The sequence below is a fragment of the Oncorhynchus mykiss genome, chromosome 1 (genome assembly GCF_057628025.1).
Source record: "Oncorhynchus mykiss isolate SJ-2025 chromosome 1, ASM5762802v1, whole genome shotgun sequence".
Classification (NCBI taxonomy): Eukaryota; Metazoa; Chordata; class Actinopteri; order Salmoniformes; family Salmonidae; genus Oncorhynchus; species Oncorhynchus mykiss.
In genome coordinates this window covers 20,355,051-20,368,447 of record NC_143022.1, presented here as the reverse complement: position 1 = coordinate 20,368,447, position 13,397 = coordinate 20,355,051, and the positions used below count along the sequence as shown (strand labels likewise).

The 13,397-nt window shown below is 44.6% G+C and overlaps 1 protein-coding gene across 11 annotated transcripts in view; it reads right to left on the bottom strand.

Annotated features, from left to right (window-relative positions):
• The window catches only part of eps15l1a (epidermal growth factor receptor pathway substrate 15 like 1a), a 30,723-nt gene extending 17,810 nt beyond the window's left edge, over positions 1 to 12,913 (bottom strand). For 4 of the 11 annotated variants that reach the window (XM_036962367.2, XM_036962172.2, XM_036962239.2 and 1 more), the window contains exons 1-17: positions 12,832 to 12,913; positions 11,695 to 11,736; positions 11,424 to 11,513; positions 10,817 to 10,864; positions 10,599 to 10,694; positions 10,285 to 10,350; positions 9,911 to 10,096; positions 9,453 to 9,698; positions 9,190 to 9,347; positions 8,924 to 9,101; positions 7,920 to 7,982; positions 7,030 to 7,118; positions 5,891 to 5,923; positions 4,515 to 4,587; positions 2,694 to 2,855; positions 2,313 to 2,510; positions 310 to 474 (exon numbers count right to left, since the gene is read on the bottom strand). In XM_036962367.2, the coding sequence (XP_036818262.1) occupies positions 310 to 474; positions 2,313 to 2,510; positions 2,694 to 2,855; positions 4,515 to 4,587; positions 5,891 to 5,923; positions 7,030 to 7,118; positions 7,920 to 7,982; positions 8,924 to 9,101; positions 9,190 to 9,347; positions 9,453 to 9,698; positions 9,911 to 10,096; positions 10,285 to 10,350; positions 10,599 to 10,694; positions 10,817 to 10,864; positions 11,424 to 11,513; positions 11,695 to 11,736; positions 12,832 to 12,858 (1,920 nt within the window). In that variant the 5' untranslated portion in view covers positions 12,859 to 12,913. The remainder of the gene's footprint in view (positions 1 to 309; positions 475 to 2,312; positions 2,511 to 2,693; positions 2,856 to 4,514; positions 4,588 to 5,890; positions 5,924 to 7,029; positions 7,119 to 7,919; positions 7,983 to 8,923; positions 9,102 to 9,189; positions 9,348 to 9,452; positions 9,699 to 9,910; positions 10,097 to 10,284; positions 10,351 to 10,598; positions 10,695 to 10,816; positions 10,865 to 11,423; positions 11,514 to 11,694; positions 11,737 to 12,831) is intronic. The other 7 variants (XM_021578432.3, XM_090200961.1, XM_090201196.1 and 4 more) reach the window with 3 other exon arrangements.
• Between the last annotated feature and the right edge of the window lie 484 nt (positions 12,914 to 13,397).

Here is a 13,397-nt window from a genome sequence, read left to right as displayed (position 1 = left end):
TACCATGATCTGAAATTAACTACAACATTACACTAGGGCTGCAATCCATTGTTCAAGTCCAAATGTACCAGCTGTGTTCAGTAGAGTAGAATGAGAGCCTTTTGTAGGTTTAACCAGTTCTCCACTAGACACTAACCATTCAACCTCAATTTACCTCTCAGAAATATTACTTCTACAGGCTTGCAATGCACTTAGGTACTATAGGTTTACAAATAGAGCCAGATGACGTGGCCAGGAAAGAAACTCTGGGCCGTAGTAATAAGGACTTCATTCAACCTCCTGTCCTTTTAAACAGTGTGGTGTCCTCACCACGGCGCCGAAGTCTCCGTTCTCGCGGTCGGGGAATCCCTCGCTCATGTCAGCCAGGTTGGTCATGCTGCCTCTGTGTGTCCCATTTAAGGTGCTGTTGTACTGCTCAATGCTCTTATTCATCTCCTGCTGGCTGTCCTGGATCTGAGACAGCTTACTGCGAGCCTGGAGGAACAGCACAGCACATACACAGTAGGTTAATGTAGGGTTTCTTTCAACACAGAGAATGTCATGGTTGTTAGGGTAACAACACCGTCCTATGTGAATGCAGGATGCTGTGGTCCATGTGCTGAGCTGGCTCTAGACTTTTTGGGGTCCTAAGTGAGATTTGGTTGGGCCCCCCACCCAATCTCGTAGGTAAAATCCCGTGGCCCCCCTGTTGACCGCTGAGAAAACATTTAAAAGTTTTTAAGTTCATTTCCTGCAATTTTACACAATTTGCCATAAGGCAAGGAGAAAATGTTGCCCTTTTAAAGCAGGTTTTTTGAAATTCTACACATTTTGCCATGATTTTTGCCATGGTAAAATGATATCTAAGTGAGAGTAGCTAAGAAAATCCATGGGGGCCACCTGGAGGTCAGGGCCCCTGGGCATGTGCCCTTCATGTCTGGTCGGTAAATCGGACATGATTACTACAAGTTTTGATAATTGGCTAGACTAATTCACCAACCAAAAAAATGTTAGTGTGTGACAATTGAGTGACTGTCATTGACTAACATAACAAAAGGAAAACTGCTGATGCACAACCAAATTTCAAAACTTCACCTTGTGCATTCTACTATTCTAACTTGTGGCTGGGGCCCTAAGAGACCACTTACGTCACTTGTGCTTGGAGCCAGCCATGTCCAAGTGTTTGTACATAAGGTTGTGATTACTTTTTCCATTTTATTTCAATATGTCCTTGAGAGACTAAACCAAAAAGAGCCAACACAACAAAAATAATCATAAAGTGGCTACAGCTGAGTACTGGTATTCCCCTTGGCTCCTCACAGATGGTGGGCTGAGAATACAACATAAACTATGGTGGTGTAATCTCAATATAATTCAAATTTACTGAGAGAAGAGTGACGAATTCTGATATTAGAGTCAATATGATTTGGTCCTGATGAGCATGGAAGTGCTGCCATTTGTTCATGAGAGTAGATGAGAACGGATCATCTTTCACTTACTTCGATGCAATGGCAAGGACGTCCCCACCTATAAAAGACAACACAGCCATCTATGGCTCAGCATCCTTTCTCGGGTGATATGAGAGATGTGAGATCTGAGGCGTGGGCTGTGGCATGTGGAAGTCATGTCAGATATGATGATTCAGATGATGCAGAAAGCAGAGGTAAAACAGCTGGTTCTCTAACTGAAACTGCCACACCCAAACCTGGCAGAGGACTGAGAACCAGCTGATATCTCCAAATTAATTCAAGATGGGTTGACGACGATGACATGCACTTTAAAATATAATAACGGAATATATTACATTTCTCTCTAAAACAACTTCCCTAGAACTTCACTGAAAATGAAGTATGCCTTAAATGTCCAGTCTATGCTGAATATCTTTCAGAGAAATGAGAGGATAGAACTCAAGGGGGAATGAACCGAGCCCAAATTGAATCTGGTTGTTTCCGCCATTCATGACACAGTCTCCCCCTGGTGGTCACATTAGAAAGTGTCTTGCAACAGGTCCTCTCACATCCCAGACACATCAGCCTGGTTCACACCACAGGACAAAACAGAGCCAAGCCATGCTGAGCTGAATTGCCTGGTTATGCATCCACCATAGATAGCTGTGCTGAAACCATGCAAGGAAAGGATAGTGCGACAATGAAATATCAGAGCCAGCATGGTTCGGGTTAGATCTATTGTGTGAATCAGGTAAGGTTGTGGTCCTTGTCCTTAGCCCGATCCCCAACAGGACATCACTGTGTCTGGGACCTCTGCATATCTGACTGGGAACATTCCTGTTCCTTCTCCTCTCTCACTACCTGGCCCCAGTGGTTCTCTCTCACCTGGTTGATCTCGTCCTGGGTAGCTTTGAGGGACCTGATGATGGTCTCCAGCTGGAACTTGCCGGCAGTCAGGCTCTGTTCCATCTGGCTCTCCTCCAACTGCAGCCGGTTCAGGTCTGCTTTAGCTCGGCTCAGTTCCTCCTCCTGGCTCTGCAGGTCTGTCTCCTGGGAGTGGATCTGGTTCTGCAGAGATGAGATCTGAGGTAGAGAAAGAGATTGAGAGCAACAGACAGAGGGGAAGAAAGAAAAAGTGGACAATGTAAGCTTTGTCCACCAATGTAAGGATGGAAGGTCTGTCTACCAGATTGATAGTGAAAAGTAGCTATGGATATGTTTCATATTGATTCCACGGCTACTACATGACCATTCCATCCCTCTCACCATTTGGGACTCCTCGTTGCACTGGATCCTGACGTCGTTGAGCATGTCCTCCAGCTTGGCCTTCTGCTGATCCATCTCCTCCAGCCGCTCCTGGGCATCCTGCTTCTGGGCCTCCAGCTCCTGCAGACTGCACGTCTCTCTGTCCAGGTCGTTCTGCATCTCCTGATGGACAGATGGGGGGGAAAGAGGATATTGGTTTGGGGGAAGATTAATTTCATAATTGAAATAGTGTGTTTTGGATAAACTGTACATTCCTGATTCATCACAATACTTCAATTTGGAGAACCACCATATCACATTTAAATATTTAAATATACACATTCTAGACCTGAATGAATGAAATATTCTTATTAAATACTTTTTCCTTTACATAGTTGAATGTGCTGACAACAAAATCACACAAAAATTATCAATGGAAATCAAATTTAACAACCCATGGAGGTCTGGATTTGGAGTCACACTCAAAATTAAAGTGGAAAACCACACTACAGGCTGATCCAACTTTGATGTAATGTCCTTAAAACAAGTCAAAATGGGGCTCAGTAGTGTGTGTGGCCTCCACGTGCCTGTATGACCTCCCTACAACGCCTGGGCATGCTCTTGATTAGGTGGCGGATGGTCTCCTGAGGGATCTCCTCCCAGACCGGGACTAAAGCATCCGCCAACTCCTGGACAGTCTGTGGTGCAACGTGGCGTTGGTGGATGGAGCGAGACATGATGTCCCAGATGTGCTCAATTGGATTCAGGTCTGGGGAACGGGCGGGCCAGTCCATAGCATCAATGCCTTCCTCTTGCAGGAACTGCTGACACACTCCAGCCACATGAGGTTGAACCCAGGGCCAACCACACCAGCATATGGTCTCACAAGGGGTCTGAGGATCTCATCTCGGTACCTAATGGCAGTCAGGCTACCTCTGGCGAGCACATGGAGGGCTGTGCGGCCCCACAAAGAAATGCCACCCCACACCATGACTGACCCACCGCCAAACCGGTCATGCTGGAGGATGTTGCAGGCAGCAGAACGTTCTCCACGGCGTCTCCAGACTCTGTCACGTCTGTCACATGTGCTCAGTGTGAACCTGCTTTCATTTGTGAAGAGCACAGGGCGCCATTGGCGAATTTGCCAATCTTGGTGTTCTCTGGCAAATGCCAAACGTCCTGCACGGTGTTGGGCTGTAAGCACAACCCCCACCTGTGGACGTCGGGCCCTCATACCACCCTCATGTAGTCTGTTTCTGACCGTTTGAGCAGACACATGCACATTTGTGGCCTGCTGGAGGCAGTGCTCCTCCTTGCACAAAGGCGGAGGTAGCGGTCCTGCTGCTGGGTTGTTGCCCTCCTACGGCCTTCTCCACGTCTCCTGATGTACTGGCCTGTCTCCTGGTAGCTCCTCCATGCTCTGGACACTACGCTGACAGACACAGCAAACCTTCTTGCCATAGCTCGCATTGATGTGCCATCCTTGAAGAGCTGCACTACCTGAGCCACTTGTGTGGGTTGTAGACTCCGTCTCATGCTACCACTAGAGTGAAAGCACCGCCAGCATTCAAAAGTGACCAAAACATCAGCCAGGAAGCATAGGAACTGAGAAGTGGTCTATGGTCACCACCTGCAGAACCACTCCTTTATTGGTGGTGTCTTGCTAATTGCCTATAATTTCCACCTGTTGTCTATTCCATTTGCACAACAGCATGTGAAATGTATTGGAAATCAGTGTTGCTTCCTAAGTGGACAGTTTGATTTCACAGAAGTGTGATTGACTTGGAGTTACATTGTGTTGTTTAAGTGTTCCCTTTAATAAAAAGTGGTATGCCTGCTCACCTGCACCTCTGAGGACTTGTGTCTGATGGCCTCCTCAGCATCTCTAATGTCCTGCTCCAGGGTGAATTTCTCCCTGAGAGAGAGACAAACACACACAACCATCAACCAACAGGGTAGAACCAGACAGTCCCCCCTCCTCCTTCCTTCTCTCCTCCTCCTCCCTCTCCTCCTCATACCTCTCCTCCCACTTCCTTCTCTCCTACTCCTCCTTCCTTCTCTCCTCCTCCTTCCTTCTCTTCTCCTCCTCCCTCTCCTCCTCCTTCCTTCTCTCCCACTCCTCCCTCTCCTCCTCCTCCTTCCTTATCTCCTCCTCCTCCCTCTCCTCCTCCTTCCTTCTCTCCTACTCCTCCCATTTCCTCCTCCTCCCTCTCCTCCTCCTCAATCTCCTCCTCCTTCCTTCCCTCCTCCTCCCTCCTTCTCTCCTACTCCTCCCTCTCCTCCTCCTTCCTTCCCTCCTCCTCAATCTCCTCCTCCTTCCTTCCCTCCTCCTCCCTCTCCTCCTCCTTCCTTCCCTCCTCCTCCCTCCTTCTCTCCTCCCTTCTCTCCTATACCTCCCTCTCCTCCTCCTCCCTCTCTACCTCCTTCCTTCTCTCCTCCTCCTTCCTTCCCTCCTCCACTCCTCCCCCTCCTTTCCTTCCCTCCTCCTCCCTCTCCTCCTCCTCCCTTCTCTCCTATACCTCCCTCTCCTCCTCCTCCCTCTCTACCTCCTTCCTTCTCTCCTCCTCCTTCCTTCCCTCCTCCACTCCTCCCCCTCCTTTCCTTCCCTCCTCCTCCCTCTCCTCCTCCTCCCTTCTCTCCTATACCTCCCTCTCCTCCTCCTCCCTCTCTACCTCCTTCCTTCTCTCCTCCTCCTTCCTTCCCTCCTCCACTCCTCCCCCTCCTTTCCTTCCCTCCTCCTCCCTTCTCTCCTATACCTCCCTCTCCTCCTCCTCCCTATCTACCTCCTTCCTTCTCTCCTCCTCCTTCCTTCCCTCCTCCACTCCTCCCCCTCCTTTCCTTCCCTCCTCCTCCCTCTCCTCCTCCTTCCTTCCCTCCTCCACTCCTCCCCCTCCTTTCCTTCCCTCCTCCTCCCTCTCCTCCTCCTCCCTTCTCTCCTATACCTCCCTCTCCTCCTCCTCCCTCTCTACCTCCTTCCTTCTCTCCTCCTCCTTCCTTCCCTCCTCCACTCCTCCCCCTCCTTTCCTTCCCTCCTCCTCCCTCTCCTCCTCCTCCCTTCTCTCCTATACCTCCCTCTCCTCCTCCTCCCTCTCTACCTCCTTCCTTCTCTCCTCCTCCTTCCTTCCCTCCTCCACTCCTCCCCCTCCTTTCCTTCCCTCCTCCTCCACACAAAACAACAAAAGAAAAAGGACAGACTGTGACAGCAAAGAGAGGGTTACCTGAGAGCATTCCAGTGTGTAAAAGCAAGATTGCTGACGCAGCATGTAAAGTATGTGGTGAAAACAAAAGATTGATAAAATACACACAGTAAAGGAAGGTTGGAGGGGGGGATGAGGTGGGATGAGCGGAGATGAGGTGGGATGAGAGGGGATGAGGGAAGGACCACCAGCTGTGACCTGTCTTCTCCTTTGAAGTGTGCATTTTATGCCCTGAGTTCTAGTGTGTAGATAGCATAACGATATATTAAAACACAAAACAGTATACAGATGTAGAATCTTAATTCGAGTCAGTTTGCTGCAGCAGGAAAATAATCCTTTAGCAACAGGAAATTATTATTATAATTAATGGACTTATTATTGTATTTTTTACATTATATAAACAATACAAAACATACACATACAAATGACAACATCAAACAAACATCAACAACATCACACCTGCCCAGACCCACTAGCACACACCCACATCTTCAGCGTCCGCATCACTTTCTACCACATGGTGTCAAACTGCACCCCGTTGCCCACGCACTTTCCATTTTTAGATAATAAAGCAATTGACCTTTCCATTGCATTAATGACGAAGGATTGGTTGATTTCCAGTTTTTAAGAATATGTTTTTTTAAGATGATAATGAATGGAATTTAGTAGGTGGTTCTGCAGGGGTTGATACATTTTCGTAAGGGACATTTCAAAGTGGAAATGTCAAACTTCAGAAGCCTTTTAAAACCTCAAATAAACTACTAAGTTTAATATTTCTTGCATTGCAGGAAAGTTATCTTTCAACAGGGTGATCAAATTAAGATCCTACATCTGTAGTTGCTACTTTTATTGCGTTTAGGTTAAACTACAGCTGTAAAACCGCAATGTCTAACTATATCAAGTCAGAGCTATGTTGAGTGATGATTGATGAAAAGGAAATGAAGAGAGGATCTCATACAGGGTGACATAAGCTGGATATGACATAACAAAGCAAAAAATATCTGAAAAAACGACATCCCTAAAGACGGTGTGTTTTTAAGGTACGGGATTCTGGATCATTGTCAGTGGCACAAATGTTGCATGATGAGAAATAAATTACAATTTGAGATCACTTTGAAAGAAAATAACCCCTTTGATATTTCCACAGTGTTGTGAATTACCTCTGCAGCTGAGCGATCTCTTGACTGATGTCATCAAGCTCCTTGATTCCAGTGAACTCTGACCCTGACCCAACAGAACTGGAGCTGTCCTGTGGATGGACAGAAAGAGAAAAAGAAGAAGAGAAAGAGAAAGAGAAGAAGAGAAAGAGAAGAAGAGAAAGAAAGTTAGCCCTATTCTTAGATAGCCTGAGAGCCAGAATGCCACGACATCAAACCATCCAGACCAAACCAGAGGGTATATAGAGAGAGAGATCACAGGGAAGGAAGCATCACAGAGGGACGGGCGACGGGACGAGTGCAACAATGTCTGAGGGGAGCCGGTCACCATCGCCATGGTTAGGAAACTCAGGAGGTCAAGTCACACCACCATTCACAGCCAGAGTTCTCACAAATGCTTTTCATCATTGGGTTTCTGTCTCGTGAGCCATCGAAAGCATTTGTCGAGTTTTACCAGTTACCTACCCAGAACTTGAACATTATTTGCTGATACAGAGATATAACCCAGAAAGCGGCATTCAGCAGCGTTTAGGTTAGGGTAAAGAAGAAAAGAGTGTGCAGTAAGCTCCTGGTAGGGTCTAAGCACCAGACTGGAGCAGGATCGCAGCAGTCTACACACACAAAGCACATCACAATTCCGAACCACGGTTCCGAACCATATAAATATAATTTCACACCAAATCAATCAATGAATAGTTATGTCCATCAAGAGGATACTCTCTCCACAGCTCAATAATGTAGTTACATAACACTCCCTGGCTGCCAAAACAAGTATTTCTTATCAGAGGATCAAAGTCCCTCCCTCCACGCTTTTAAACCAAGCACCTGGAAGCAGGGCCATGGAAAATGCTCACACATTTTCAAAAAGCAAAATATGGGAGGATGTCACTCACCCGCCTCATCTCAGACAGAGCAGCCATCTCAGAGCTCACAGGGGTCACATACCCAGACATACTCTGTGGATAGAAACAAGGGATGAAGACTTCCTACTGAACACATTAATGATTCCTAGCCATGAGACAAATTGAGTGTCAATCCCAGAAATGAATACAGGATTAGATATTTTTTTAACTGTGTTATATGTCTAAAAGTGTATAAACTAATTAATTAATTAAAAATCCTACAATGTGATTTTCTGAATTTTTTTTCTCATTTTGTCTGTCATAGTTGAAGTGTACCTATGATGAAAATTACAGTCCTCTCTCATCTTTTTAAGTGGGAGAACTTGCACAATTGGTGGCTGACTAAATACTTTTTTGCCCCACTGTAGATTGATGGACCAAGTCAAATTGGCTAGCTAGCTAATAACAGATCACATCAATATGGCTAGTTAACAAGTTAACTTTCAGGGGATAAACTAGATGGCTATATCAACACATTGTTTGATTTGCTTGCCATTTATAGTGGTGATGACAGGAGTCCGACTGACAGCTTTACCAGGACGAGGACTTGTCGATGTCAAGCTCTTTTCAAAAGCCTAATGTCTGATGAAGCAAGCTAAATTATGTTGTTTGCTTAACTAGCCACATGCCAAATGGATAGGGCCCTTTACATATCTGAAATGACATGATAATTGATGTTTACTGATCATGATAAGAAGGCAGGTACTTTCTGTAAACTCTGATGACAGAGATAAATGTGCGCAATTGCTTTGCATGGAATAATCTGAAACTTGTAGTTCTGACTATGCGCAATAGGTGATTTATTTAAACCAAATAGTTATAACATTTATTTAACAATCCCTTGAAAGCGGTACATAGTTATCAATGCTTTTAGCGAAGCTGGGGGTCTCCTTGCCCCCCAACAGCCAAATCTAATGTATTGTGACGCTTTATTGAAAACAACCTATAGAAAGAGTGTGTATGTGTGTGTGTGTGTGTGGTGCATGAATGCGTACATGGGAGGGAGTGGTACACACTGGAACGGGAGTGCCTCTCTCTGAAGGAGGGATCATGTCAGGGGTCAGGGCCTGAGGAGGGTCCATGCCTTTGCTGACTTTCTGCTGGATGAAGTGCATGGCCAGAGCAAACTGCTCCCGCGTCAGCTTCCCCATCTGCCTGGTGTCTGCCAGGGCCCTGGACACACAATAATAACAACATGAGTAATACAGTCAACTTCAGTCCGGTAATCAGGTGGCATCAGTCATCAGTCAGTCTCTCCTACCATATATGTGCCAGTAGATTCTGGGGCAGCCCTGAGTGCATGAAGATGTCCTTGACTTCCATTCCGCTGACAAAGCCATCCAGATCCAAGTCTGTCTTCAGGAAGATTTCATCAAAGCGTCCTCTGTCTGTCACCGGGACCACCCAGTTCACTGAGTGCTGACATGGAGAAGAGATTACACGCATTATCACACACACATCTCACATGTTAAATGTGTGTGTGTGTGTGTGTGTGTGTGTGTGTGTGTGTGTGTGTGTGTTTACCTGCACAGATTTGAGTGTGTGTTTGGGGGAAAGGCTGCCGGCACTGTTGAGGGAGTTCATGCTGCCGTGGGAAGGGGTGGAGCGCAGGCTGTCCTTGGGGGGCGGGGGGCTGGCGGGCAGCACAGGCACAGTGCCAGGGAGGGAGCCAACCAGAGACTTCTTCCTCTTGTTAGGAGGGATGAGAGAGGAGGGGAGAACAGAGGGGACCGGCTCCTTCTCCAGGGCCCGATAGACCAGGTGCATGGCCTGGACAACAGAGGGGAAAGAACAAAGATGACTGAAGTTATTACTAGTCATTACAAATGCTATTACAAGTAAGCCTTATTACCAATGTTATTAGACAGTTATTATGTTTTACTATTGTGTCAGTTATAATCTTATACACATGTGAAGGTGAGCTGTGAAATATTTGTTTATTCAGATCTAGTCATTCCACAATTTACTGGAGTACACCTTACCACAGCAAACTCATCTCGATCCAGATGTCCATCTTTATCAATGTCACTAAGATCCCAAACCTTTCCTAACACGTCCAGAGGTAGTTTTGAGTTGATTAGAACTGGTTTTACTTTGTCACCAGAGAGCAGTCCACTGACTGGTGCAAGACTTTCAAATATCCCATCGAATTTACTCTTTTCTTCGGGCTGGAATAAAAAATGAACAAAAATAACAATGAGTGATTGATAAACAAAGGTAAACTCATTGCTGATGATTCTCTGAATTCTGTTCAGTGTTTTGGATGATACAATTTTTAAAAAAGTCTAAGATACAAAACTAAAATATGTCTGTATCAACCAAGCATATGGTCCTGGGGTGTTTCAACATGACTCACCCTCACAGCCCAGTGGGGTTCACTAGAGACCGATGATGTGCTGAGCGATGGGCTGCTAGTGTCCTTCTATAACAAAACAATTTTAAAAATAACTTCACCTTCACGCTTACTTTACAATCTCCCAACCAAACATATAAACATATAGAGTTTGAGAAAATAAACGCATCATAAAACTATCATGAAACGTGTGTAGTTAGGAATGTACTAGTTAGGAATGTACTAGTTAGGACTGTACTCGTTAGAATTGTACTAGGTAGGATTGTACTAGTTAGGATTGTACTTGTTAGGATTGTACTAGTTAGGATTATACTCACAAATTTTGGGGGAGGGATAGTGAGGTTCAGACTAGTGAGGCTGACGTCTTGTCCGCTCTGTGCACAGGCCACCAACCGCAGAGCTACATAGAACCCCTATTAGACAAGACAGGACAACAGCATTGTTTATGGGAACCATACAAATACCAGTTGAATTGCCCTCAAGGGCCACAGAATCAAAGGCATCGCACAAAGAGAGGAAATTATTAGTTCTCTACCTGTTTGTCCAAGAACCCTTTCCCATCTGGGTCTGCCAAATCCCAGATCTGAGGGGAGACAAACACAAACAAGATGATCAACTAAGGAAACATCAATTAAAGCGTCAATGTGCAACAATCATTATGGAATGTGTACAAAGTAAAGTAAATAACAATCAATGTGCATAACAGTCCCAGATAACCAGCTGAATGTGATGGTGAGATAGAATAGGCTAAGACTCAAAGCAGAGTATGACATAAACAGACCAAGGTAACAAGTAAAACAAAAGATGGGTACAAACGGTACACCAAATATAGCTGAAACAAGTACACATCCTAAAGGTTCTGATAAATAGAAAGGAACGACATTGATCCAATCAGACCAGGCAATGACGTAAGATGTGGTCATCTTTTCCAGTTATATTCCTCTGGGAGTACTGAAGCATGCCTGTGTGGAGGTGCTCATATTACTCCTTAATGACAGAGACACTCTAATAAACATAACTTCCTGCTGGTTGCTTTCAGAACAGTTTATCCGTCTACAGTGTCCGAGACTGTTCCCTTATGTCTGCCACTCTGCCCAAGGTTTCAGAGGCCGGCAGTGCTACACAGTACCAGTGCTACCCACCTTTCCCAAGGTGACATCAGGAAGGCCAGATTTCTTCAGGAACAACGCAGCTTCCGTGGGCCCTACTCTCCCCGTGTTTCCTGGGTCCACCTTGCAACAAGCACACAGCAAACCAAATGATTAAATGTTTCTATCCACACCTTCACTATATACTGTTGAATGTGTTTAGCGTTGTCTTAATGCATCCATTGAACAATAAAGACATTTAATGATCCCCAATCTATGTAGATAATATGACTATGTGATAACCAAACTTAAAAATGTATTTTACCTGTCTATAAAAGTTCTCGTACACAGGGTTCCCACTTGACAGCTGATTGGGGAAAGGTTTTTCAGATTACTATTTCAAATAGCTGCTGGAATCCATTGTCTTACGTCAAATAGCATGACACACCCCACCAAACTACTACTGACATCTGGACCCATCCTTTAAAAATGCACTTAAGGGTCTGTCAGAAACAATAGCCAGAGAGGGATTTCCTGTCCCATGACATCAAATATGAATGTCCTCTAATAGGCCATAGACAAGTTGTTGAGTACCTTTTGTGAGCTCTTTAAACTTAAAGCATTGTGTGAATTATAAGACGGCAAAAGGGGCTATAAATCCATGTTCTCCAATAACACTAAAAGCCTATCTTTGTCATGTTTTAATGGAATAACTAGAAGCATCATGTAGCCTAGCTAATGTGATTGACACAAAACTGGTCCTCTCTGCAATCTTACTTAAAATGCAAAGTACCCAGCATCGACATAAGCGCACAAGCTGGTCAGTCATCATTGATCACATCTAGTAGGTAGCTGCAGGCATACGGTATCACTACTCACTTCATAGCTATCACAGTGTAGCAGTGTAATAATATGTATATATTAATACACTGTTATTACAGTAACTGTTCGTGTTATTACAATGTTATAATAGTCAAATTGTGTAGCTTGCTAGCTAGTATTGTTCAGCTGGCAAGCTATCTAAGCTTACCTAGCTAACTATATATAGCTAGCCTTCTAGCTCGCTATAGCTAACTAACGTTGAAATATGTTGGTATGTTTTGGTTGCATACCTCCTGCTCTTCTGTCTTGTATCTACATCTAAATATTTATGAAACATATCTCAAAATATCTTTCCTCAAATGAGCATTAACGTTAGCTAGCTTGTTCATTTTTCAAGCAAGCTAACGGTAGCTAGCCCACTAGCCAGGCTAGCTAACTAGCTTTCTAACGGTACTCTCTTCAAGCTTACTGTCAAGGCCTTGTCCCATCCAGCTAGCAAGCTAAATACCTTCGGTATTTGTCTTCTTTCTTATACAAATTGGATAAAGAGCACACCACTAAAAACGGCAGGTCATCAGCATGCACACCAGCTAGACTGAAAGTCCACTGCATAATATTGAATACATTCCAGTAACATTACCTGGGTGAGAGATGTGAGTGCTGCCATCTTCCCTGTTGCTGCGGGAACGCACACACCCTCCAGTTCGTAGACAACACCACCTCCTAGTGGACAAACTTGTGCATGGCACTATGAAATTATAGTCTTTCAAACGTGTGGAAATTGTCATATTGTTTCAAGCAGTAATGTAAAGTACTTAAGTATAAAAAAATGTAAAGTACCACTTAAGTAGTTTTTAGGGTATCTGTACTTTAGTTTACTATTTTTTTATTTTTGACAACTTTTACATTTACTTCACTACATTCCTAAAGAAAATGTTTTACGTTTTAATTTATTTTCCCTGACAACCAAAAGTACTCTTCACATTTTGAATGCTTAGCAGGACAGGAAAAGTGTCTAATTTATGCACTTATCAAGAGAACATTGCTGGTCATCCTTACTACCTCTGATCTTACAGTCTCACTAAACACACATGCTTTGATTGTAAATTGTTGGAGTGTGCCCTGGCTTTCCGTACAATAAAAAAAAACAAGAAAGTGTTGCTATTTAATTTGAAACTATTTATACTTTTACTTTTTTAGCAATTA